The sequence below is a fragment of the Bos indicus genome, chromosome 4, assembly GCF_029378745.1.
Source record: "Bos indicus isolate NIAB-ARS_2022 breed Sahiwal x Tharparkar chromosome 4, NIAB-ARS_B.indTharparkar_mat_pri_1.0, whole genome shotgun sequence".
Taxonomy (NCBI): Eukaryota; Metazoa; Chordata; class Mammalia; order Artiodactyla; family Bovidae; genus Bos; species Bos indicus.
Genome location: NC_091763.1, coordinates 45,288,126 through 45,312,819, shown reverse-complemented (window position 1 = coordinate 45,312,819; position 24,694 = coordinate 45,288,126). Strand labels below are relative to the sequence as shown.

At 37.5% G+C, this 24,694-nt stretch overlaps 1 protein-coding gene across 2 annotated transcripts in view; it reads left to right on the top strand.

Annotated features, from left to right (window-relative positions):
- The window catches only part of RELN (reelin), a 558,072-nt gene that overhangs the window by 215,782 nt on the left and 317,596 nt on the right, over positions 1 to 24,694 (top strand). For both annotated transcript variants that reach the window (XM_070787714.1, XM_070787715.1), the window contains one exon: positions 19,321 to 19,391. In XM_070787714.1, the coding sequence (XP_070643815.1) occupies positions 19,321 to 19,391 (71 nt within the window). The remainder of the gene's footprint in view (positions 1 to 19,320; positions 19,392 to 24,694) is intronic.

Sequence of the window (24,694 nt, the reverse complement as noted above, 5' to 3'; positions counted from 1 at the left end):
CAATCCAGATCTCCTGTATTTTGTTTTCTTGCCTGATTATCCAGGCTAGAACCTCCATTACAGTGTTGAATAGAGGTAGCAAGAACAGAGTTCTTGTCTAAATTAAAAATAATATTCTCAGAAAATTTTGAAAGCATTTACTGCTGTAATGAGAACATGAAAATGATACATTTCTTTTCTTGATTTGAAAATTCTTTAACTTCCTTTTCCTGGAAGCTTTCACGATCTTTTGGTCCTGTTGTTTTCAGTTTCTTGATAATGTGTAGGACGAAAAGGAAGTAGATGAGTCTAGTTCTTCATGCCAGAGGTTTCTCTCCATCTTCCTATTTTCAGTCCTGTATATTATACCTCATATCTAAATTCCAGACACTCACTGATTCAATATTTCTAGAGAATAAGACTCAGATTTATTAAATTTTCCTAAAATTCTTTCCATGTCACCCACATAAATGTTTAACTGACAAATCTGTATTCTTAAACTGCCATAGGAATTGTTACCTGTAATCATCTGAATCAACTGATATTTAACAGCTAGAGATAAGTATGATCTGTGGATTTGAAATGTTCACTGTGCATTTCCACTTCATGATTATAAGTTAATTGTGGCTAATAAAAGCATTGTCTATTTCCAATCAAGTTAGAAATCATGAGAAGATATTATTTCCAAGTCCCTTTTTAGTCTACCCATATAATTGAGTTTAGGGTTTCCCAGGTGACTCACTGGTAAAGAATTTTCCTGCTAAACAGGAGATGGAAAGTTTGATCCCTGAGTCGGGAAGATGCCCTGGAGAAGGAAATGGCAACCAACTCCAGTATTCTTGCCTGGGAAATCTCATGGACATAGGAGCCTGGTGGGCTACAGTCCATGGGGTCACAAAATAATTGGGCGTGACTTAGTGACTAAACAACAACAACATAATTGAGTTTGTTGTTGTTCATTCACTAAGTTGTGTCTGACTGTTGCCGACATCATGGACTGCACCACATCTGTCTTCCCTGTCCTTCATTATCTCCCAGAGTTTGCTTAAAGTCATGTCCGTTGGGTCAGTGATGTCATCCAATCATTTCATCCTCTGTTGTCCCCTTCTCGCCCGCCATCAATCTTTCCAGCATCAGGATCTTTTCCAAAGAGTTGGCTTTTCGCATCAAGTGCCCACAGTATTGGATATTCAGCTTCAGCATCAGTCCTTCCAATGAATATCCAGGGTTAATTTCCTTTAGGATTGACTGATTTGCTCTCCTTGCTGTCTAAGGGACACTCAAGAGTCTTCAGCACCAGTTTGAAAGCATCAGTTCTTTGGCGCTCAGCCTTCTTTATGGTCCAACTCTCACATACATTCATGACTGCTGGGAAAACCATAGCTTGGAAATTATTTCATGTGGAAAATTGTCAAAGGCTTTCACATCAGTGGGACCATATGGATATTTCAGAAAATAACTCTGCTATATACTGAAAACACAATATAGAAAAGGTTCCATAATAAATAGGTTGATAAAAAATATTCAATAAAATATGCAAGGAGATTTTTAAATCAATGAAAAAAATTTAAATTCCCACTTGAATGTCCATATACCAAAATAAATTCCAGATGAGTAGAAAAAATTCCCAAAAGAATATGAAAGCAAGCATCTTTTTAACTGAGTTTAGAATGGGAAAGGGCTTCTAAGCATGAAAACTCTGGAAAAAAATTAAAAGACAATAGATCAAAATATTTGATTATATAAAAATTTTAAACTTTTGAAAATAAAAATCATGAAGACAGTAAAAGACTAATTATAAACTGCATAAAAAGTGTTGACAACAAGTATATGTGTAGTTAATAGTCTTAACATTTAAAGTTAATAGTCTTAGCATTTAAAGAGCTCAGAAAAACACTACAACCTATAGCAAAGTCGGCAATGACATGAGTAGATCATTCCCAAAGCTGAAAAATATAATCACCAAATATGCAAAATATCCTCACTAATAATCAATGGGATAAAAATTAAAAGTAACATGACATCCATCTTTGAAATGAGAATTAATAAACTGATAATGTTTATTGCTGGGCTTCCGTGATGGCTCTAGTGGTAAAGATACCACTTGCCATTGCAGGACACATAAGAGATATGGGTTCAACCCTGGGTGAAGAAGATCCCCTGAAGGAAGACATGGCAACCCACTCCAGTATTCTTGCCTGGAGAATCGCTATGGACAGAGGAGCCTGGTGGGCTACAGTCCATAGGGTTGCAAAGAGTTGGACTTGACTGAAGCGATTTAGCGTGCACATGTTTATTATCACCAGAGCTGTTGTGGCATGGGTTCTCTCTGGGACACTAATGGAGTCATGTACCTTTTCTTAAATGCTATTTGGAGTTATGGCTTTTGCATTTATGCCCTTAATTCCATTATCAAAGTCCTTGAAATCCATCTTAAAATACAAGATATGCTGAAAATTTTGAACTCAGAGAAACAATAGAATGGTGGTTGCCACATGTCAGGGTGTAGGGGAAATGGGGAAATATCTTTCAAGGTGTATTATCTTCCAGTTAACCAAATGAATGAGTTCTGGGGGTCTAACGTACACATGGCAATAATAACTAACAACACTGTGTGTATATTTGAATGCTGCCAAGAGAGTAGATCTTAAGTGTTTTAACCATAAAAAAAATATAAAAATTATAGACAGGATTGAGATGTTAGTTAATGCTATGATGGTGATCACTTTGCAATATATAAATGTATCAAATTAATACCTTTCACACCTTAAACTTATGCAGCGTTTTGTGTCAATTATATCTCAGTAAAACTGGAGGTAAAAGCTAAAGATATGATCAAAGTTTATTTAATTATTTAAGATATTAAAAAAGAAACAAAATTCCAACAACAGTATAATAAAGAAATTGTGATACAGCTATACAGTGGATTATTATTTAGCTTTTGAAAATCTTGTTCCAAAAATATTTAATGAAATAAAAACTACTTACAACACATATTTAGTATAAAGGAAGATAAGTATAAAGGAATATAGCATCACTGACTCAACAGACATGGGTTAGAGCAAACTCCAGGAGATGGGAAACCTGGCATGCTGCAGTTCATGGGGTCACAGAGTCAGACATGACTTAGTGACTGAACAGTAACAGTAACATAAAAGAATATAAGTACTTTTAAGCAAGTGATTTTCTAAAAATCTTTATACTCATAAGCTAATTTTAAAAACTAGATGGGTATATAGTTCTCTAAAATGTTAATACTGATTGTCTCTCCTGAATGATATGAGTAATTTGTTTTACATTGGCACTTTCCTGTATTTAAATTTTTTTATAATATGCACAAATTGTTTTTAGAACAGAAAAATTATCAAACACTGTTACCTATGAGAGAGGCTTCCCTTATAATTTGTTTCCTCCAAAATAACCGTATATATACTTTGTCAGGATTTATTTACAAAAATATTAGTATTATATCAATACACTAGTATTTTCCTAATTATTGTGATTAATTAACTAAGTTAGAAATCCTGTCATTCCTAATCCAGATTGGAAAAGAAGAAGTAAAACTCACTTTTTGCAGATGATAAGATACATAGAAAACCCTAAAGACACCACCAGAAAATTGCTAGAGGTTATCAATAAATAAAGCAAAGTTTCAGGATATAAAATTAATGCACAGAAATCTTTTGCATTTTTATACACTAACAATGAAAAATCAGAAAGAGAAATTAAGGAAACAATCCTATTCACCATTGCAATAAAAAGAATAAAATACCAAGGAATAAACCTATCTTTGGGCTTCCCTGGTGGCTCAGAGGGTAAAGCGTCTGCCTGCAATGCAGGAGACCTGGGTTCAATCCCTGGGTTAGGAAGATCCCCTTGAGAAGGAAATGGCAACCCACTCCAGTACACTTGCCTGGAAAATCCCATGGACGGAGAAGCCTGATAGACTACAGACCATGGGATCACAGAGTCGGACACGACTGAGCGACATCACTCATCACAAAGAGACAAAAGACCTGTATGTAGAAAACTATAAGATACTGGTGAGAGGAACTAAAGATGACGCAAGCAAATGGAGAGATATATACCATGTTCCTGGATTGGAAGAATGAATATTATGAAAATAATAGCAAATACTACCCAAAGCAATCTACAGATTCAGTGCAATCCCTATCAAACTATCAATGATATTTTTCACAGAATTAGGACAAAAATTTTCACAATTTGTACGGCAACACAAAAGAGCTTGAATAGCCAAAGCAATCTTGAGAAAGAAGAATGGAGCTGGAGGAATCAACTTACCTGACTTTAGACTATACTACAAAGCTACAGTCATCAAGACACTATAATCCTAGCACCAAAACAGAAATATGGACCAATAGAACAAGATAGAAAGCCCAGAGATTAAACCCACACACCTATGGGCACCTTATCTGTGACAAAAGAGGCGAGAATATACAATGGAGAAAAGATAGTCTCTTCAGTAAGTGGTACTGGGAAAACTGGACAGCCATGTGTAAAAGAATGAAATTAGAATACTTCCTAACACCATACACAAAAGTAAACTCAAAATGGATTAAAGACCTACATGTAAGACCAGAAACTATAAAGCTCTTAGAGGAAAACATAGGCAGAACACTCTTTGACATAAATCACAGCAATATCCTCTATGACCCACCTCCTAGAGTAATGGAAATAAAAACATAAATAAACAAATGGGACCTAATTAAACTTAAAAGCTTTTGCACAGTGAAGGAAATTATAAATGAGGTGAAAAGACAACCTTTAGAAATAATAGCAAATGAAACAGCTGATGAAGGATTAATCTCCAAAATATACAAGCATTTCATTCAGCTCAATACCAGAAAGACAAACAGCCCAATCGAAATGTGGGCAGAAGACCTAAACAGACATTTCTCCAAGGAAGACATACAGATGGCTAATGAACACATGAAAAAATATTTAACATTGCCCATTATTAAAGAAATGGAAATTAAAACTACAATGAGGTTATCACTTCACACCAGTCAGAATAGCCATCAGGAAAATCTACAAACAGTAAATTCTAGAACCGGTGCGGAGAAAAGGCAATCCTCTTACACTGTTGGTGGAAATGCGAATTGATACAGCCACTATGGAGAACAGTATGGTGACACCTTCAAAAACTAGGAAAAAACTACCATATGACCCAACAGTCCCACTACTGGACATATGTACACTGAGGAAACAGTAACTGAAAAAGCCACATGTGCCCCAGTGTTCATTGCAGCACTATTTACAGTAGTGAGGGCGTGGCTGCAACCTATAAGTCCATTGACAGACGAACGGATAAAGAACTTTTGGTACATACACACAATGGGATATTACTCAGCCACAAAAAGGAGCACATTTGACTCCGTTTTAATAAGGTGGATGAATCTAGAGCCTATTATACAGAGAGAAAGTCAGAAAGAGAAAAAAACAAAAAACAAATATTGCATATCAAGGCATATGTATGAATATATGTTGCTCCAGGGCAGCAATGGAAATGCATACGTAGAAAACAGACTTGTGGACACAGAATGGGAAGGAGAGGATGGGATGAACTGAGAGAGTAGCATTGAAACATATATATTACCATATGTAAAATTAAATAGCCAGTGGAAATTTGCTATATAAAGCAGGGATCTCAAACCTGGTGCTCTGTGATAGCCTAGAGGGCTGGGATGAGGGTGGGAGGTGGGAGGGGATTCATGGCTGATCCATGTTGATAGATGGCAGAAACCAATATAATATTGTAAAGCAATTATCCTCCAGTTAAAAATAGATTAATTAAAAAAAAAATCCTGTCCTTCCTTAGAGCTGTCATCAGCTTTGTTTAAGCCATGAAACATTTTAATTTATAGCTTTTTTAAGAAAATCCTAAATCATATAGGATATAGGTCTTCTAATTCTTTTTCAAATTCGTGCTGTATTTTCCAAAATGACCTGTCAGAACATCATCATAATTCCTTGCATTTTTTTGCAGTCTTTCACGGAATTGATCTCTTCTAATTTTAACTACAGCCCTGAACAAGAAGTAGTGTAAGTTTTTAATGGCAATCCACTCCAGTATTCTTGCTTGGAAAACCTCATGGACAGAGGATCCTGGTAGACTATAGTCAAAAAGTCATGTACAATTGAGTACTCAAACAGTTGTCTGGGCTTGACATAAACTGTTGAACTGTGGTGCCAACACACATTTTCTGATTCTAGATCTACCATTTGAACCTTAGAAGTTATCCATTTCAGTCAGTTGATTTTATATATTAAGAAAATGAGACATAGAGAAGCTAAATGATACAGCCTAAATTGCAGAGATAATAAGTGCCAGACCTATGACAAGCTCCCCTTCTGTGTCTGAAACTAGTACTCTTTTGATCAATCTCCCTTAGAGATAAGACCTAAATACTTAGCATTAATGTTTCAACAAATATACGGACTCCTTAATTCACTATCGAATGGCTAACATAATTTTTAGTAAGATTTTCTTAGCATTGGTTCATTATTTTACCATTTCTGTCCTTGTGTTGCCTAAGGATGCCTCTGAGGCAAGTTGACACAGGCTTACTTAGTTAAAAGGTTGTTTAAAACAGCAGAGCCACTCAAATACTTTTCTTTGATGATTTAAAAAGGTGGTATGAAAAACATTTTTGATTTGAAGTTTAGAAGGCACTTCTGGAACACAAGTGATTTAAGAATACTCTGGAAGATGTTACATCATAAAAACATGTAGCAATAGTAAAGCAAATACGTGAGCTTATTTACTTTTATTGTTCTGACTGTTAACTGATTTCTGGAATAAATCTTGCTTATATCTTGACCATCTATTATTATCACCTAACCACTTCACTTTCACTTTTCACTTTCATGCATTGGAGAAGGAAATGGCAACCCACTCCAGTGTTTTTGCCTGGAGAATCCCGGGGACAGTGGAGCCTGGTGGGCTGCCGTCAGCAACCATCTTCCTCAGTGTTTCTTATGCAATAGCATATGGATTACTTTTTAAAGCATCTAACATTGTATGGTAAGCGGTAATGAAGACTAACCATTCGTGTTCCACAAACATTTACTGCATGGATACAATATGTCAAGTGCAAATAAGACATAGACAAAAATTCCTGTGCCTAGGGTACATGTAGCCTATTATAGAAGACACAATTCAAATTAATTCAAAAGATACTTGCTGAGAACTGATCATATGTCACCTGAGCAGACCAAGAAATATGAGCACCTATAAAGCAGGCTGATGTCTTAGCACTTCAACAGGTTCATAATCCTTAAGGTTTTCTGAATAATTATTTAGTAGAGGCAGACAGAACATGATCTTTTTAATAAGAAAAGTTGTACATCATTTTTGTTGTTTATAATCAAGGTTGTATTACTTGTGGTTTTCTGAACCAGGACAATTCTTGATAAAACTCAAGCTGTTTTAGAATCTAAACAATAAAAAGTTCTTCATTTTTGATATAGAGTACCCCTCCATTCAGTTTTAGAAATGTAGCACGTGAGTTGGGAGCTTCTGAAGATGTTTGGGACCTTGGTGTAATCCTTTTTGCTAATCAATCCAGTCAGCCTTCCCTTACTTTAAAATTTTCTGATCAATCCTGATAAATTTGGCAGCTGTGCTTCTTTAAATAGTTGGTAAGAGCAATCGTTTTTGCACACTGACAAAACAAAACATAGTTTTATCTGCTTGGAGGTTATCTTCCCTCCCTAAAACCATTTCACTGTTGATTTACAAAGTAAACAAAGGATAAAACTCCACCAGTGATAAATGTTTGCTTGTCTTTAGTATTATACATCCCTGACTGTCAGTGCTTTTTAACCAAAATTATGGTTCTTTATTTCAATGTAGTGTCACATAGCAGTATTATTGAAAATACTTTAAGTGAGAATCAGGGTTTCAGTTACATTTGGTTTAATGCATACAACACCATAGATGAACATAACTGCCAGATGAACATGGGCCATCTGTGTTTTGCCAGATTCCCATATATGCAGGCAGCGATGGTCATGTCACCACCCACTTCTCTTCTGGGAAACTGGTGAATTTCTTTTGATATGTATAGTAAGATGTTCCCAGATATCAGAAAAGTAAAATTGTTGTGGCAAAGTTATCAAAAAGAGAAAAGAAGTTATGATTTTAGGCCTGATCTCATGTCAGACTATCTCAATTCAAACTCCTAACTTGTCAATTGGACTTTCATCTCTTTTCATACACTAAAAATATCAAAATTCTTTACAGAAATAAAATACAAATACATACTTTAAAAAATTATGTATAAAAGCAAAGAGTGTAGTATCTATATGGTAAATGTCCTTTGAAAGACTTGTTTGGCACAGGTTGAATCTAATGTTGGTTGTACAGAAAATGGCTTTTTTTTTGTAGTAAGCCCAAACTTTTTTCTTTTTCCTTTTTTGTCTTTCCTTTCTCTTTCTTTTCTTTTCCCCTTCCTTCTTTCCTTTTCTCTTCCTATCTCCTTTTCTTTCTTACTCTTCTTTTTTTTTTTTCACCCAAAGACCTTCAAACTACATTTACAGTTGGAATTTACTCTTTGGAAAATTCCCATAACTGGTTCAATATGCAGAATGCTTCTGAAATTCTTTCAGCGATAAATGTTAGATGAGGAATATCATTCATGGAATTTTTTTTAGTTATGCCTTGCTCACTTTTTAATGGAAGTGAAACTCCGTTATAAACAATGATCTTTCTTTTCAATGATTTCCTGGGATGATCCAGAGGGATGGTATAGGGAGGGAGGTGGGAGGGGGGTTCAGGATGGGGAACACGTGTACACCCATGGCAGATTCATGTTGATGTATGGCAAAACCAATACAATATTGTAAAGTAGTTAGCCTCCAATTAAAATAAATAAATTTATATTAAAAATTTTTTTCGGAAAAAACTATTTCATTCTTATGTATCAGTGCTAGTACTCCATTCCTGGAGAAGGAAATGGCACCCCACTCCAGTATGCTTGCCTGGAGAATCCCAGGGACGGGGGAGCCTGGTGGGCTGCCGTCTATGGGGTTGCACAGAGTCGGACATGACTGACGCGACTTAGTAGCAGCAGCAGCAGCAGTACTCTGTTCCAGAAATCTGAGTATAGGCCAACTATCTCTATTCTTGAATAGACAAGGATATTTTGTTGCATTGAAAGGTCTTTAATCTATGTTTCAATTAAGCATGTTGTTAAAATTTCAAAGACAGACAATGCCTTTGATAAAATTTTTTCCAGGTTCAGAGATACGTGTATTCACAGCATCTTATTGTATGCTGAGGCAATCAATTCCTTTTCAGTCTGATTAAACTTTCCATAATATTAACCTTTCAATACAGATTACAGTGACTTAGCCTTGGTGGATTTAGAAGGGATCAACATTAGTATATTGTTGGTTAAGGTTGTTAGGCAGTCATGAATGAGTTTGCTTCTGTCCATGTTGTTTCAATTTATAAGAATAACTGTGAAAAGAAAGGCCTGGGCTGTAAGTCAAGTCACCTTAAATTAGGAAGTTCCTAAATCAGGGGCTTCCCTTGTGGCTCAGCCGGGAAAGAATACACCTGCAGAGACCTGGGTTCAATCCCTGGGTTTGAAAGATCCCCTGGAGAAGGGAAAGGCTGCCCACTCCAGTATTCTGGCCTGGAGAATTCCATGGACTGTATAGTCCACCAAGTCACAAAGAGTCGGACATGACTGAGTGACTTTCATTTCATTTCATTTCAAGTCAAGGCTAAGAAAATAGGCTGTGTTATCTTTGGAGAAGATGTCTCATACTACCTGGGAGGTCTAAGAAGGTTTTGTAAGGTAAAAAGATTTCTGGATAAATTTTAGAGGATGAATAAAAGATTTTTGGCAAGAGTCTTCAATGACAGGTGATAGGATGTGAAAAACTGGGGAAGGAGTGGCATGAAAGAAACCAGGCATTCTAGAACCTGTGAAGACTACTGTGTGGCTCAGTTACAAGGTGCCATGGAAGGTGAAGCTGGATATAATAGGCAGGGACCAGATCCTAAAGAACCTTTTAGGTCATTCTAAGGAATCTGACAGGCTGCTTTAAGTTGATGGAGAGCCACAGAAGGATGTCGAGCAGTTTTAGAAAGAAAACTCACACAATGTGAAAGCTGTGACTGCGTGGGGATGAATCTGGAAAGAGATTCCAATCAAGAGAGTGCACATTGTCCTAGGTTTAAAAATGATTCTTTAGGTTAATCTGTGAGCAAATTGATTCGTGAAATAATGAAACAGTACACTTGGGTAGGCGTTATAGCAACTATATTAAAACTCCTTTTCAGTCCTGTTTTGGAAACTTGATGGCAATATTCAGAATAGAAGCAAATTGTGAACTGAAAATTGTTTTGATTCACTCATATGTTCAAGCCATTATGACAGATGCCTTGTGGGGAATTAATTTCTTTTTAATTAACTATTTCTACTATTCCAAAACCTTGAAATCTATTTAGGTAGAGAGACTATAAGTATCTGAAGAGTAAATGTTATTATCTTTAAATAATAACTGTTGAGATTAACCCTATCTTCATATAGAGAATCTGAACCCTCAGGTAATTAAAGAAGTATGTATTCAGCTTGTCAATGGCAGCTCCCTGTGGTCACCCACTCGTCTTTCTGATTCCAGGCACTGTGAGCTTCAGGTTCGTACATCACCGCAACACACACTTACTGTTAAATGGCTTGGGCAGCCTACTAGACAGTTGCTCTATGAATGCAGTTAAAATTAGAATATGGTAGTTTTTTAAAATTCATAACAGAGGCTGTTTCAAGCTCTGAATATGAACTTTCTTCATCTGGTAGAATCTATGGAGCTTTTCAAATGATAGATCGTAACAGTCCCTCTAATTTTAAAATTACTTATTTAACAGAGATTCTTGTTGGCAAACTTGCTCTAGAAACCTACGCATCTCCCAAGAAGATAAGTACTAATTAGAAGCTTATTCAAGAAATTGGTCTACTCCCCAGAACACTGAACAATGAGGATATTTTCTGAACTCTTCTGAAAAATTACTGCTAATTATTGAAAATTAAGTTGCAAGTAGTACCAACATAGTTATTAGCAACACAACTTTGATAGACTTCCTCCCAAAAGAGAGCTATAAATTGCATAATATAATTCTGAAAATAAATGCCTGTCACCATATACCATAGCTATATATTATCATCAGTTCATTTCAGTCGCTCATTTGTGTCCAACTGTTTGTGATCCCATGGACCTGAAGCATGCCAGGCCTCCCTGTCCATCACCAACTCCCAGAGTTTACTGAAACTCATGTCCATTGAGTCAGTGATGCCATCCAACCATCTCATCCTCTGCCGTCACCTTCTCCTCCCTCTTTCCCTTTTTTCCCAAGGAGCAAGCATCTTTTAATCTCATGGCTTCAGTCAGCATCTGCAGTGATTTTGAAGCCCCCCAAAATAAAGCCTCTCACTGTTTCCGTGGTTTCCCCATCTATTTGCCATGAAGTGATGGGAACAGATGCCATGATCTTAGTCTTCTGAATATTGAGTTTTAAGCCAACTTTTTCACTCTCCTCTTTCACTTTCATCAAGAGGTTCTCCAGTTCTTCGCTTTCTGCCATAAGGGTGGTGTCATCTGCATATGTGAGGTTATTGATATTTCTCCCAGCAATCTTGATTCCAGTTTGGGCTTCATCCAGCCAAGCATTTCTCATGAGGTACTCTGCATGTAAGTTAAATAAGCAGGGTGACAATATACAGCCTTGACGTACTCCTTTTCCTATTTGGAACCAGTCTGTTGTTCCATGCCCAGTTCTAACTGTTGCTTCCTGATCTACATATAGGTTTCTCAAGAGGCAGGTCAGGTGGTCTGGTATTCCCATCTCTTTCAGAATTTTCCACAGTGTGTTGTGATCCACATAGTCAAAGTCTTTGGCATAGTCAATAAAGCAGAAGTAGATACTTTACTGGAACTCTCTTGATTTTTCAATGATCCAGCAGATGTTGGCAATTTGATCTCTGGTTCCTCTGCCTTTTCTAAATCCAGCTTGAACATCTGGAATTTCATAGTTCATGTACTATTGAAGCCTGGCTTGGAGAATTTTGAGCATTACTTTACTAGCATGTGAGATTGAGTGCAATTGTGCAGTAGTTGAGCATTCTTTGCCATTGCCTTTCTTTGGGATTGGAATGAAAACTGACCTTTTCCAGTCCTGTGGCCACTGCTGAGCTTTCCAAATTTGCTGGCATATTGAGTGCAGCACATTCACAGCATCGTCTTTTAGGATTTGAAATAACTCAACTGGAATTCCATCACCTCCACTAACTTTGTTCACAGTGATGCTTCCTAAGGCCCACTTGATTTTGCATTCCAGATGTCTGGCCTTAGGTGAGTGATCACACCATTGTGATTATCTGGGTCGTGAAGATCTTTTTTGTATAGTTCTGTGTATTCTTGCCACCTCTTTGTAATATCTTCTGCTTCTGTTAGGTTCATACCATTTCTGTCCTTTATTGAGCCCATCTTTGCAAGAAATGTTCCCTTGGTATCTCTAATTTTCTTGAGATCTCTAGTCTTTCTCATTCTATTGTTTTCCTCTATTTCTTTGCATTCATCACTGAGGAAGGCTTTCTTAGCTCTCCTTACTATTCTTTGGAACTCTGCATTCAAATGGGTATGTCTTTCCTTTTCTCCTTTGCCCTTCACTTCTCTTCTTTTCATAGCTATTTGTAAAGCCTCTGAAGACAACCATTCTGCCTTTTTGCATTTCTTTTTCTTGGGGATTGTCTTGATCCCTATCTCCTGTACAATGTCACAAACCTCTGTCCATAGTTCTTCAGGCACTCTATTAGATCTAATCCCTTGAATCTACTTGTCACTTCCACTTTATAATCGTAAGGGATTTGATTTAGGTCATACCTGAATGGTCTAGTGGTTTTCCCTACTTTCTTCAAATTAAATCTGAATTTGGTAATAAGGAAGTTCATGATCTGAGCCACAGTCTTGTTTTTGCTGACTATATAGAGCTTCTCCATGTTTGACTGCAAAGAATATAATCAGTCTGATTTTGGTATTGTTCATTTGTATGTCTGTTTCAGTGATGTCTATTTGTAGAGTCTTCTCTTGTGTTGTTTGTATTTGCTATGACCAGTGCGTTCTCTTGGCAAAACTCTATTAGGCTTTGCCCTGCTTCATTCTGTACTCCAAGGCCAAATTTGCCTGTTACTCCAGGTATTTCCTGACTTCCTACTTTTGCATTCCAGTCCCCTATAATGAAAAGGACATCTTTTTTGGGTGTTAGTGCTAGAAGGTCTTGTAGAAAGACAAATATATCATGGGTTAAAAATTGAAGGACATAACCTCTAGGGTCTTTTAACTTTGCGTTACTGTGATTTTAGCAATTTTGGAATATATAAATATACTTTTATATTTATATTTAGATGTATTTATTTATGTTTATACATTTATATTTTGACTATATATGTATATATTTAAATGTATTTTATATAAATATATTCCATAAAATATTTGAAATAAGTATTGTGCTTGTGTAGTAAACCACATGAATTACTACATTAACTCTGAATGTGTTCAAAGTAAGCTTGCCCTTATTGAGGAAAGTCACAGCCTGGGGCTATTCATGTGTAAAAGCAATGGAACTTGGGTTCTTGGTGGTTATCTGGGCTTCTGCTTTTTCTTCCCCACCAAAATAAGGTGCTAAGTAGCAGACCCTTAAAATCACCTAACCAGGCACCTATTGTAGGATGCATATTTTTAAAATGTGATCTGAGGGATTTAAAGATTTGTATAGGAAGTGATGTACATGATGATTATCTATCTGTCAACACATATATTTGTGTCCTTGTATCCTAGGACTTGGACTGTAGTGTAAATAAGCTTGGCATCTGGCATATCTGTATTTGGTAGGAAATAAGAGAGATGCAAGGGATCTGGGGGCTGATGGAGGAAATGGGGCAGAGCTCAAAGGGAACTGTAGTGAGCTGAATAGAAGCCAAAGGACTCAACACTGTGAGAGAAGTGATCAAGAGAAATGGACTGAAAAGTTGGAATAGAGACCACAGTCTCTAGGAGGCATGGATTTAAAGATTAGGCCCAGAAAGCAGAGTCTCCTCCAAAAAAAAAAAAAAAAAAAAACATGGAGAACTACCTTCAAATCTTTGAATCAATCAATGACAATTTAATGTAATAGTTATAAAGTGAGATACATTATTTTCTTGGGCTCAAAAATCACTGCAATAGTGACTGCAGCCATGAAATTAAAAAATCCTTGCTCCTTGGAAGAAAAGCTAATGACAAACCTAGTCAGTCAGTTCAGTCACTCAGTCACGTCCGACTCTTTGAGACCCTATCAACCACAGCACGTCAGGCTTCCCTGTCCATCACCAACTCCTGGAGCTTGCTCAAACTCATGTCCATCAAGTCAGTGATGCCATGCAACAACCTTATCCTCTGTCATCCCCTTCTCCTCCTGCCTTCAATCTTTCCCAGCATCAGGGTCTTTTCCAGTGAGTCAGTTCTTGGCATCAGGTGGCCAAAGTATTGGAACTTCAGTTTCAACATCAGTCCTTCCAATGAATATTCAGGATTGATTTCCTTTAGAATGGACCGGTTTGATCTCCTTGCAGTCCAAGGGACTCTCAAGAGTCTTCTCCAACACCACAGTTCAAAAGCATCGATTCTTCGGCACTCAGCTTTCTTTATGGTCCAACTCTCACATCCATCCATGACTACTGGAAAAACCATAGCTTTGACTAGATGGACTTTTGTTGAAAACAGTAATGTCTCTGCATTTTAATATGCTGTCTAGGTTTGTCATAGCTTTTCTTCCAAGGAGTAAGCATCTTTTAACTTAATGGCTGCGGTCACCATCTACAGTGTTTTAAAAAGCAGAGATATTACTTTGCCAACCAGGTCTGTATAGTCACAGCTATGGTTTTTCCAGTAGTCATGTATGGATGTGAGAGTTGGACCATAAAGAAAGCTGAGTACCGAAGAATTGATGCTTTTGAACTGTGGTGTTGGAGAAGACTCTTGAAAGTCCCTTGCACAGCAAGGAGATCAAACTGGTTCATCCTAAAAGAAATTGGTCCTGAATATTCATTAAAAGGACTGATATTAAAGCTGAAGTTCCAATATTTTGGTCACATGATGCAAAGAACTTACTAGAAAAGACCCTGATGCTGGGAAAGATTGAAGGCAGGAGGAGAAGGGGACAACAGAGGATGAGATTTTTGGATGGCATCACTGACTTGATGGACATGAGTTGAGCAAGCTCTGGGAGTCAGTGAAAGACAGGGAAGCCTGGTGTGCTTCATCCATAGGGTCGCAAAGAATTGGACAAAACTGAATGACTGAACAACATAAAATGAGATCTTGACATTCAGACTGCCCGAGTTTGACTACTGACCTAGTACCAGTTACAAGACATTAAGCAGCTGAAACAGTAGTTCTGTGTCCCAGAAAAATGAGGGTAATAGTACCTACCTATTAGCATTGTTGTTGATATTAATTGACTTAATTTACATAGAACCCTTACAACAGATATAGAGCCCTTACATATATATATGCATGATATATGTATATGTATGCCTTCAGTTCATTTCAGTCGCTCAGTTGTGTCCGACTCGTGACCCCATGAATTGCAGCACGCCAGGCCTCCCTGTCCGTCACTAACTCCCGGAGTTTACTCAAACCCATGTCCATCGAGTTGGTGATACCATCCAGCCATCTCATCCTCTGTCGTCCCCTTCTCCTCCTGCCCCCAATCCCTCCCAGCATCACAGTCTTTTCCAATGAGTCAACTTTTTGCATGAGGTGGCAAAGTACTGGAGTTTTAGCTTTAGCATCATTCCTTCCAAAGAAATCCCAGGGCTGATCTCCTTTAGGATGAACTGGTTGGATCTTCTTGCAGTCCAAGGGACTCTCAAGAGTCTTCTCTAACACCACAGTTCAAAAGCATCAATTCTTCGGCATTCAGCTTTCTTCTCAGTCCAACTCTCACATCCATACATGACCACTGGAAAAACCATAGCCTTGACTAGACAGACCTTTGTTGGCAAAGTAATGTTTCCGCTTTTGAATATTCTATCTAGGTTGGTCATAACTTTTCTTCCAAGGAGTGTCTTTTAATTTCATGGCTGCAGTCACCATCTGCAGTGATTTTGGAGCCCCCCAAAATAAAGTCTGACACTGTTTCCACTGTTTCCCCATCTATTTGCCATGAAGTGATGGGACCAGATGCCATGATCTTAGTTTTCTGAATATTGAGCTTTAAGCCTTATACGTACCTATATCAGTCACATTATTATTATTACTACTTTTATTTCTCCCAAGCAGAGGACTTCTGATAATGACATTGAGCACATAGTTTGCTCGTCAATCCAGTTTGAAACTGCTGAACCCTTTCTTCAAACAGCAGTAAATACTTAGAACATATATTTGAACTAAATGCTATAGATGAATTAATGGTGCCTGAAGCATTTCCTGCAGCCCATCCCTTGGACTCCCTTGGAGACCCCTGGGCACACTATAGAGCACATTTTGAAAACTACTGATGCAGTGAGAAGAATCCAAGGCTTGGAATCAAGACCTGAAATTAGGTTCTATCTGCCATTATCAGGCCATATGACCTTCAGCAGGTGCACCCTGGGCGTCTGTTTCTTATAAAGAATCAGACTAGATCAATGGTTTTCAAACTTTTCTACTTCAAATCCCCAAGTATTCCAGGGAAGAATACCAGGAACTTTTGGAGACTAGGCCCCAGGGGGCATGCTAGCTGAAGAGAAGGAACCCAACAACTTCAAAAGCTGGGGCTCCCCTGTTCATATATAGGAATTGTGTAATATTTGTTTGAAAAATGAGTAACACTGCTAAAGAAATTTTGACTAGATGATAAAAATTTATTCAGTTTTAGTTCTTCTATGCTAAGTTGCTAAGTTGCTTCAGTCACGTCCGACTCTGCAACCCCAGAGACAGAAGCCCACCAGGCTCCCCCGTCCTTGGGATTCTCCAGGCAAGAACACTGGAGTGGGTTGCCATCTCCCTCTCCAATGCAAGAAAGTGAAAAGTAAAAGGGAAGTCGCTCAGTCATGTCTGACTCTTAGCGACCCCATGGACTACAGCCCACCAGGCTCCTCCATCCATGGGATTTTCCAGGCAAGAGTGCTGGAGTGGGGTGCCATTGCCTTCTCCTTAATTGTCCTATAGTTCTTAGAAATTCATTCATTGAACTGCAGTAGCAACAGTAAGAGCATGAATGAAATTCTAAATCTGAAGAAATTGAGAAGTAGAGGAAGTTGTCTGGACTATTTACAGGGCTCTGTGCAGTGACCAATGTATATATCAATATCTCTGATTTCCAGCGAAAACGCAGAACCTCTGTGACATGAATTTTATTTGAATACTTTGGCTCCTTCGTGTTCAGAGGTGCATACACTGGCACAGTGATAACTAAGTGTGTGGACCAATGAGAAATATTACCATAAGAATATTATATACTTATAATCCAAAGAGAACTAAAATGAATGATTGTTTAAATACTGTATATTGCAGGACTTTTCTTGGTTGTTAGTGATTTCAGAAAATATATCCCTTCCAAAGTAAATGTCAAATTAAAAATCTACATTTATAATTGCTGTTTTGCTATCGGAAGTATCTGTAAACTTGGAAGCTCTTGACTAGATTGAGATTTGTTTAGTAAATTAAGTTTCCACGTTCTCTCTGGAAATAAAGCTTGTAATTAATTTATGGGTCTGTGGGTCTTGTTTATGGCTTGGATTGGTCCTTAATTTAGTCTGTCTCATTTTCAGCTTGCTAAAAGCAATGAAAACCATATAAATACATGTGACTATATAGGGAGAATGGTAGTATCTATTTATTTGTGGTTTCAATAATGATTAATATGCAGTAGTAAGGGCTGATCACCCTTATAAATATCACATAGAATGGGAGTTGAAGACTGCCCAGTGATTTTTCTCTCCAGTTATATCTCTCTCCCACTATTAAAAACTCCCACTACTGTGTCATTGTTTGTGTGTGTTAAAGTATAATATTTTCAGTGTCACAGATGAAATGTGTTAGCTTGGAGCAGTATCACCCATTAACACTTCAGCATGGCTTAGTTTATCAGATTACTTCCAGAGACTCGGGTCCTGGGGGACTGACACTAGCGATAGTAACAGTCCAATGCGGGACAGAAATCAGTAAGGTCTGCAGCATGGAGGAGGAACATGCATCCACCTGGAGACCAGAATGGGGATGTTGGGAACCATGAGTCCTAACAGGCTGGACAAAGGGCAAGATGTCGATTGAGGGATGCACATATGGAGGGGAAATGCAGAGGCCAAATACTGTGTTTTGTGACCTAGTCCAGTGCCTTGTACATAATCCATCTTCAGTAAATGATGGCTGAATCAAATTGTTTTTGTCCTAGGCTGGTTTTGGTTAGAACTAACGTTGAGATCTAATGTTAATGCATTTTAGTTATTAAAAAGATTTTGTATAGATTATTTTCGATTATTTTCTGAAATCAAATTTCTTATGAAGAGGCATAATTTCCTGTTTTAAATTTGTTTAGATAATACATTGTGTACCAAGAGAAAAAAAATCTTGTTTAAGAAAAAACACTTCAAATATAAAGCATAAATAATTCTTCCTCTAATAAGACAGTTCCTTTTATAGCTATTGAATAACAAATCTGCTACAAGGATTTTTTTTTTCATGAATCCATATGTACAGCTCTGATTAGAGGAGGTAAAAGATTCACATCTTCTTCAAATGGTAAATTAGACCCAGTAGGGGAAAAGGTGTATTTTATTATGACAGACTTTGTATTATGAAAGTGCAGAATAGGCCTCTTAAAAAAAAACAAAACCTTAAAAATGTATTTCTTGGTCTCAAATCTCTGTGTTATGATAACTGTTGATATCGGAAAGGAGTACATTATGGGCATCTTCCTCCAATGCTAATATCATTATTGTACTACAAAACATTTTACATCAAGGTCTCCTGAAGAATAATTTTAATAAACATCCTTTTTATTCTTTTTTTCCTACCCAAGATTTGCTCACATCTGCAGTTTTCAGAATAAACCACAAATGTTAGAACATCTTTACAAAGTAAAACCAACCAGAAGATAATTCTCAACCCAGGTGCCTTGGTTTAAGCCTTGACTCTCTTATTCATTTTCACCTCTGTTTAGATGCACTCATTTTTTAAAAGATCATGTCCATGTAACATTTCAAAATAAGGTTTTAAAAAGTTTAAAAATACATTGTTATCATCAAACTTATTACAAGATTGTGTTAACCTTTTCCTATTCATTTCCAGGGCTACAGCAACACACAGGGGCCAGATTATCTTCAAAGATGCTTTAGCCCAGCAATTGTGTGAACAAGGAGGTAAGAATCATCTTTGACTACTTCATATTGGTTGTGTCAGAATTGTTCATGGTAGGTCCTATTTACTGAGTAAGCATTTCATGACTGTTACTTGATCATATGCTTTGAAAATGGAGTTATTGACCCCTTACTGCTAAGTCGCTTCAGTCGTGTCCAACTCTGTGCGACCCCATAGACAGCAGCCTACCAGGCTCCCCTGTCCCTGGGATTCTCAAGGCAAGAACACTGGAGTGGGTTGCCATTTCCTTCTCCATTGACCCCTTAATATATCTAATAATTATCTTGTTGCTACTTACTAATAAAGATCTGTAGACTTCTGAAGATACTAAGTGTGAGCACAATAAACCAACAGGAAATTTATCTTCTTCTCATACTTTTTTTTCTTAATGAATTATGTTTAGTTATCTTGGAAATATGAATCTTAGTTATTTTAGAATTTTACAGAAACATACCTGCTTAATTTACTACTTAAATTTTTTATTAACTTTGTCAAAAATGTTTATTGCTTTTAATATTTGATTATGTTATATATGAGCATTGTATAGCATCCATATACTTGTTTCAACCATGTGCACTATTAATTTCAGATGCAGCATCATTTTAGGTACATTAGGTGTACGTTAAGTAGTCACATTAAGCTTTGTGACTGCCTCATACACATCCAGACTCTCACAAAAGTCTTATACCAAAGTCTTATAGATGCACATATGTAAATGCATACATGTGCACACAATGGAAAGGTAAATACCAAGGTCTGTGCCCCCACACAAGTTTATTCCCACTACCTCTCGAGCTTCTATCCAACTTTGCTTGTGTCTTCATTGTTGTATTTACTATTTAACATAGAACTTTCTTATGAAAAGTGATGGATATCATCCTTAAGAGACTGAGCTTCTCGAGTATAGGAGCCATGCCTTAGTGCTCTTTGCTGTCCCAGAAACTGGCACAGTGCTTAGCATATGAGCCTTTCCAAAAATGTTGATAGGCTAAATACAGGTTTTTCCTCAGCCATACATATATTCCTTGATTTAAGCATCCTGACAATTAATATATTTGAAGCCAGTCTTTGTATGTATCATCCCAATTTCACCATCGTCATGGACATATTGTCAGTTTTTGTTTACAGAGTGATATTTGGGGGAAACTTGTTAGCTTAATTACAGTAGTGAATTTAAAGGAAATTTCTACTAATTATCTCTCTGCTGAAGAGATTCTAATGGGTTTAAGAGAGAAATGAGGAAAATTATGTGGGTTTTTGAAAGACTTAAGATAGTGCTGTTTATTATTTGTAGTAATATATATATCACTAATATAGCTTCATCTAAGTAATGTGATATTTGATAACTATTACTGGAAAACTTCTGATTGTTTATATAATAACTCAAATTAGAAAACCCCACTCTAATTCTAGCTGCAGATATATTATCAGTATTCTTAGTTTGTTTGAACAGATTTGTATTCTGTGACCTTTGAGAATAGAAAAGTGTGATAGCCTTTGTAGTAGGCTGAAGAAATCTATCACACTGTAAATCTTTTTTCAGACTATAAAAGTGTTCAGATTACTGAAAATATAGAACACCATATATATTATATGTATCTTCTCCTGATTCTATGCAGTTTTCTGTCCAGAAAATTGCATAGAGTCAGGAGAAGATATGTCTACTTTTATTAACATTTATCATTGCCTAAAATCTGATTTATTTTAAGCCTTGGACTTTTGAGCCTCTTCTGTTGTACATAAATTGTTGGGATTTGATTGATTTGAAATGAAAAGAAAAAAAAAAAAAAAAACAAGAAAAATCAGTGGGAAAAAATTCTCAACCAGTGAGGAAGAAAGTGCCTTACATAGTAGTGTTATGCCTGACCATAATTTACACAATGGTAGATGGGTATATTATTAAAAAATGCCTTTCAGCCCAGGACCAGAGGAAAACATTGAGCTTTGCAACAGCACCTAATCAACTGAACTCATATCAGTCCATCCAAGATAAGGTGGAAAGAATACTAACAAGAATGATGGCTTCTTGCTGTCAGGAATAATAAAGGAAATAATTGGTGCTATAAAATATATATTTATTTTGGTCCTATCTACTTCTGATTAAAACATTAATTATATCCTCAAATAAAATAACATAAATTTAACACGTAATAATTTCCTATGGATTGGTGGGGAATAGCCAAGTATTAAAGAGGGTAAAATGACAGTCTCTGTATACCACAGGACAGTATCTTTCAATCCCAACATACTTGGTAGTTTTTTTTATTTCACTTAAATTAAGGAATTTAAACAAAGCAAATTTTGCTTTGTGGAGCTTGAGTATAGCTATTATTACAAGATGATTACTGGCTAAGCATATTAACTACTTTTTATTGAAGTAGAGTTGATTTACCATGTTGTGTTAATTTCTGCTATACGGCAAAGTGATTCAGTTACACACATATATATGGTTTTTCTTATATTCTTTTCCACTATGGTTTATCCCAGAATATTGAATATATTTTCCTGTGCTGTACAGAAGGACCATATTGTTTAGCCATCCTATATATAATAGTTTGCACCTGGTGACTCAGGCAGTAAAGAATCTGCCTAAAATGTGGAAGACGCAGGTTCAATCCCTGGGCTGGGAAGATCCTCTGGAGAAGGGCATGGCAGGCCACTCTTGTCTGGAATTCTTTCCTGGAGAATTCCATGGACAGAAGAGCCTGGTGGACTATAGTCCATGGAGTCACAAAGAGTTGCACACGACTAAGTGACTAACACTTTCACTTTTACAAGCATATTTTTTTTAAAAAGTGAAAGACTCAGAAAACATACTGACAATATGTTAGAAGATTCCCCCTCTCTCCTGCTTCCCGTTAGATCAGGGGGATCAGGGGCTATCCCCTCCTTGGGGAATTGTGTACTAGCCTCCTCCCTACTTTCCCTTCTCCCACTGTCTCTGTACTCTGTACAGAGCTGCTAATATGGAAATAGGATTCTATCATTACTCTGCTTCGAGCCCTTCAATATCTCAATGGGAGGCAATAGTTTATCATCAGAGGAAAATCACTGCTGCTGTATAAGAATTCTTGACAACCTGGCCTTAGTTTTCCTCCTCTGCTTCATTTGTTGTTATCCTTTCATTTTTCTTTAAAATTCCTGGAATGCCTGTCTCTTAATCACCCATGTTATTGGCACTCTATACTCTTTGTTTTCTTTGTCTGAACGACCCTTTTTCATCTTTTTGTCTTCTTTGTCTAGCTCAGGGTTTCAGATCCTGCTTAGGTATTACCTTCTCCTGAAAAAAAAAAAAATCTTAGATCCCTTTTATGCTCCTCCTTGAGCTGGTCTTGGCAACTCTTATGCATGGTGACATAACTCTCAAAGCCCAGTAATAATACAAATGGAAAACCTGCCAGCATTGCTGTGTGCCATAATGCACGCTAAGCACACCACAAATATGGACTTGTTTATACTGCAACCCTCTAAAGAAGGAACTGTTATTATCTGCACTTGACAGATGAGGAAAAAAAGGTACAGTGAGAATAACTTGGTTAAGATCTCACAGTTAGAAACTGATCGAGCTGACATTAGAGTCCAGGCAGTTTGGCTAATAGTCCATGATATTAGCCCTCACATTACATTGCCTATCAAAGAAGTCTGTTACTTAAGCATGCATTCATTCATTTGATAAGTGATATTTAATACTGTAATAAGAACATTAGCATACATGCCTTGTCTGTTGTTAGCTATAAGTTCCTTGAGAGTAGTAACTGGGCTCTTTATTACTAAATCTCTAAAAAGTGAAAGTGAAAGTTGTTCAGTCATGTCTGATTCTTTGTGACCCCATGGACTGTACAGTACATGGAATTCTCCAGGCCAGAATACTGGAGTGGATAGCCTTTCCCTTCTCCAGGGGATCTTCCCAACCCAGGGATCGAACCCATGTCTCCTGCATTGCAGGTGGATTCTTTCCCAGCTGAGCCACAAGGGAAGCCTACTGAATCTCTAAAGCCTTCCACAATGTCCATTGGATAGTGTGCACCCAATAAATGTTATTGAATGAACGAACAGTTAAAGTAATATGAAATTGGACTTCAACGTATTAGCTCTGAGAAGCTGCTTTCCCTCCGACAGGGCTCTCCAGCAGCCTGCTGAGTAGAGAGGTAGGCTGGAGAGCCACCAGCATATGGATGCTGAGGAGGCAATGTACTCATCCTGAGAGTCCCCCAGAGAAGGGAGGAAGAGGCTAGTGTGGAATGTTAGGGATTGCAGGGGTGGGAGAAAGAAAGAATTCTGGAGAAGGATCAAGCTTCAGAAATGGGAGTCCTAGGGAAAACATTTCAACATGGGAGAGGCATTCAAAAGGGACAGAGGCTTCCAAAAGAATGGAGAGGAGAACAAGAAAGAAGCTTTAGAAATTTTCAATCAACAGGTCATTGGCAATTTAATGCGAGGATGGTTTCGAGAGTGGCCAGACCACACAAGGCACTTGGTTGCTTGAAAAGCTCTTGCCTAAGCTTTGGAATCCAACAGTCAAGAGAAGTGGAGAAGGCAATGGCACCCCACTCTACTACTCTTGCCTGGAAAATCCCATGGATGGAGGAGCCTGGTGGGCTGCAGTCCATGGGGTCGGGAAGAGTCGGACATGACTGAGCGTCTTCACTTTCACTTTTCACTTTCATGTATTGGAGAAGGAAATGGCAACCCACTCCAGTGTTCTTGCCTGGAGAATCACAGGGATGGGGGAGCCTGGTGGGCTGCCGTCTATGGGGTCGCACAGAGTCAGACATGACTGAAGTGACTTAGTAGTAGTAGCAGTAGTAAAGGGAAGCAACTGTTGTGAGTTGAGAAGTAAATGTGAAACATTTTTTAATTTGAGGCTTTGACAAGGGAAACTATTGATTGTTCTTGCTCCCTAATGCTGCAGCAGGGGCCCCAATAAAGACTTGCCTGAAATAAAGAAATAAAAATAAAGTTGAGGCTTTGAAAAAGTCTAGTATTAAAAGAAAGGAGAGAAAGGCCACTGAAGTGGAAAGCAAGTTCAAGGGAAAGATGGATTCTCTCTTTGTCTCTATTTCTCTCTCTGTCTCTCTCCCTCTTTCAGACAGTATTTATAGACTTTCACTGCCTTGTAAGACTTTCATTGTCTTGTAGAGAGAGACCATCAGGAGCTCACCTAGAATTGAACAAATTGGATTTAGTACTCATTCCAGAATAGGAGAAGGAAGATATGCAGGTGACACCACCCAAATGGCAGATAGCAAAGAGGAATTAAAGAGCCTCTTCCTGAAGGTGAGAGAGGAGAGTGAAAAAGCTGTCT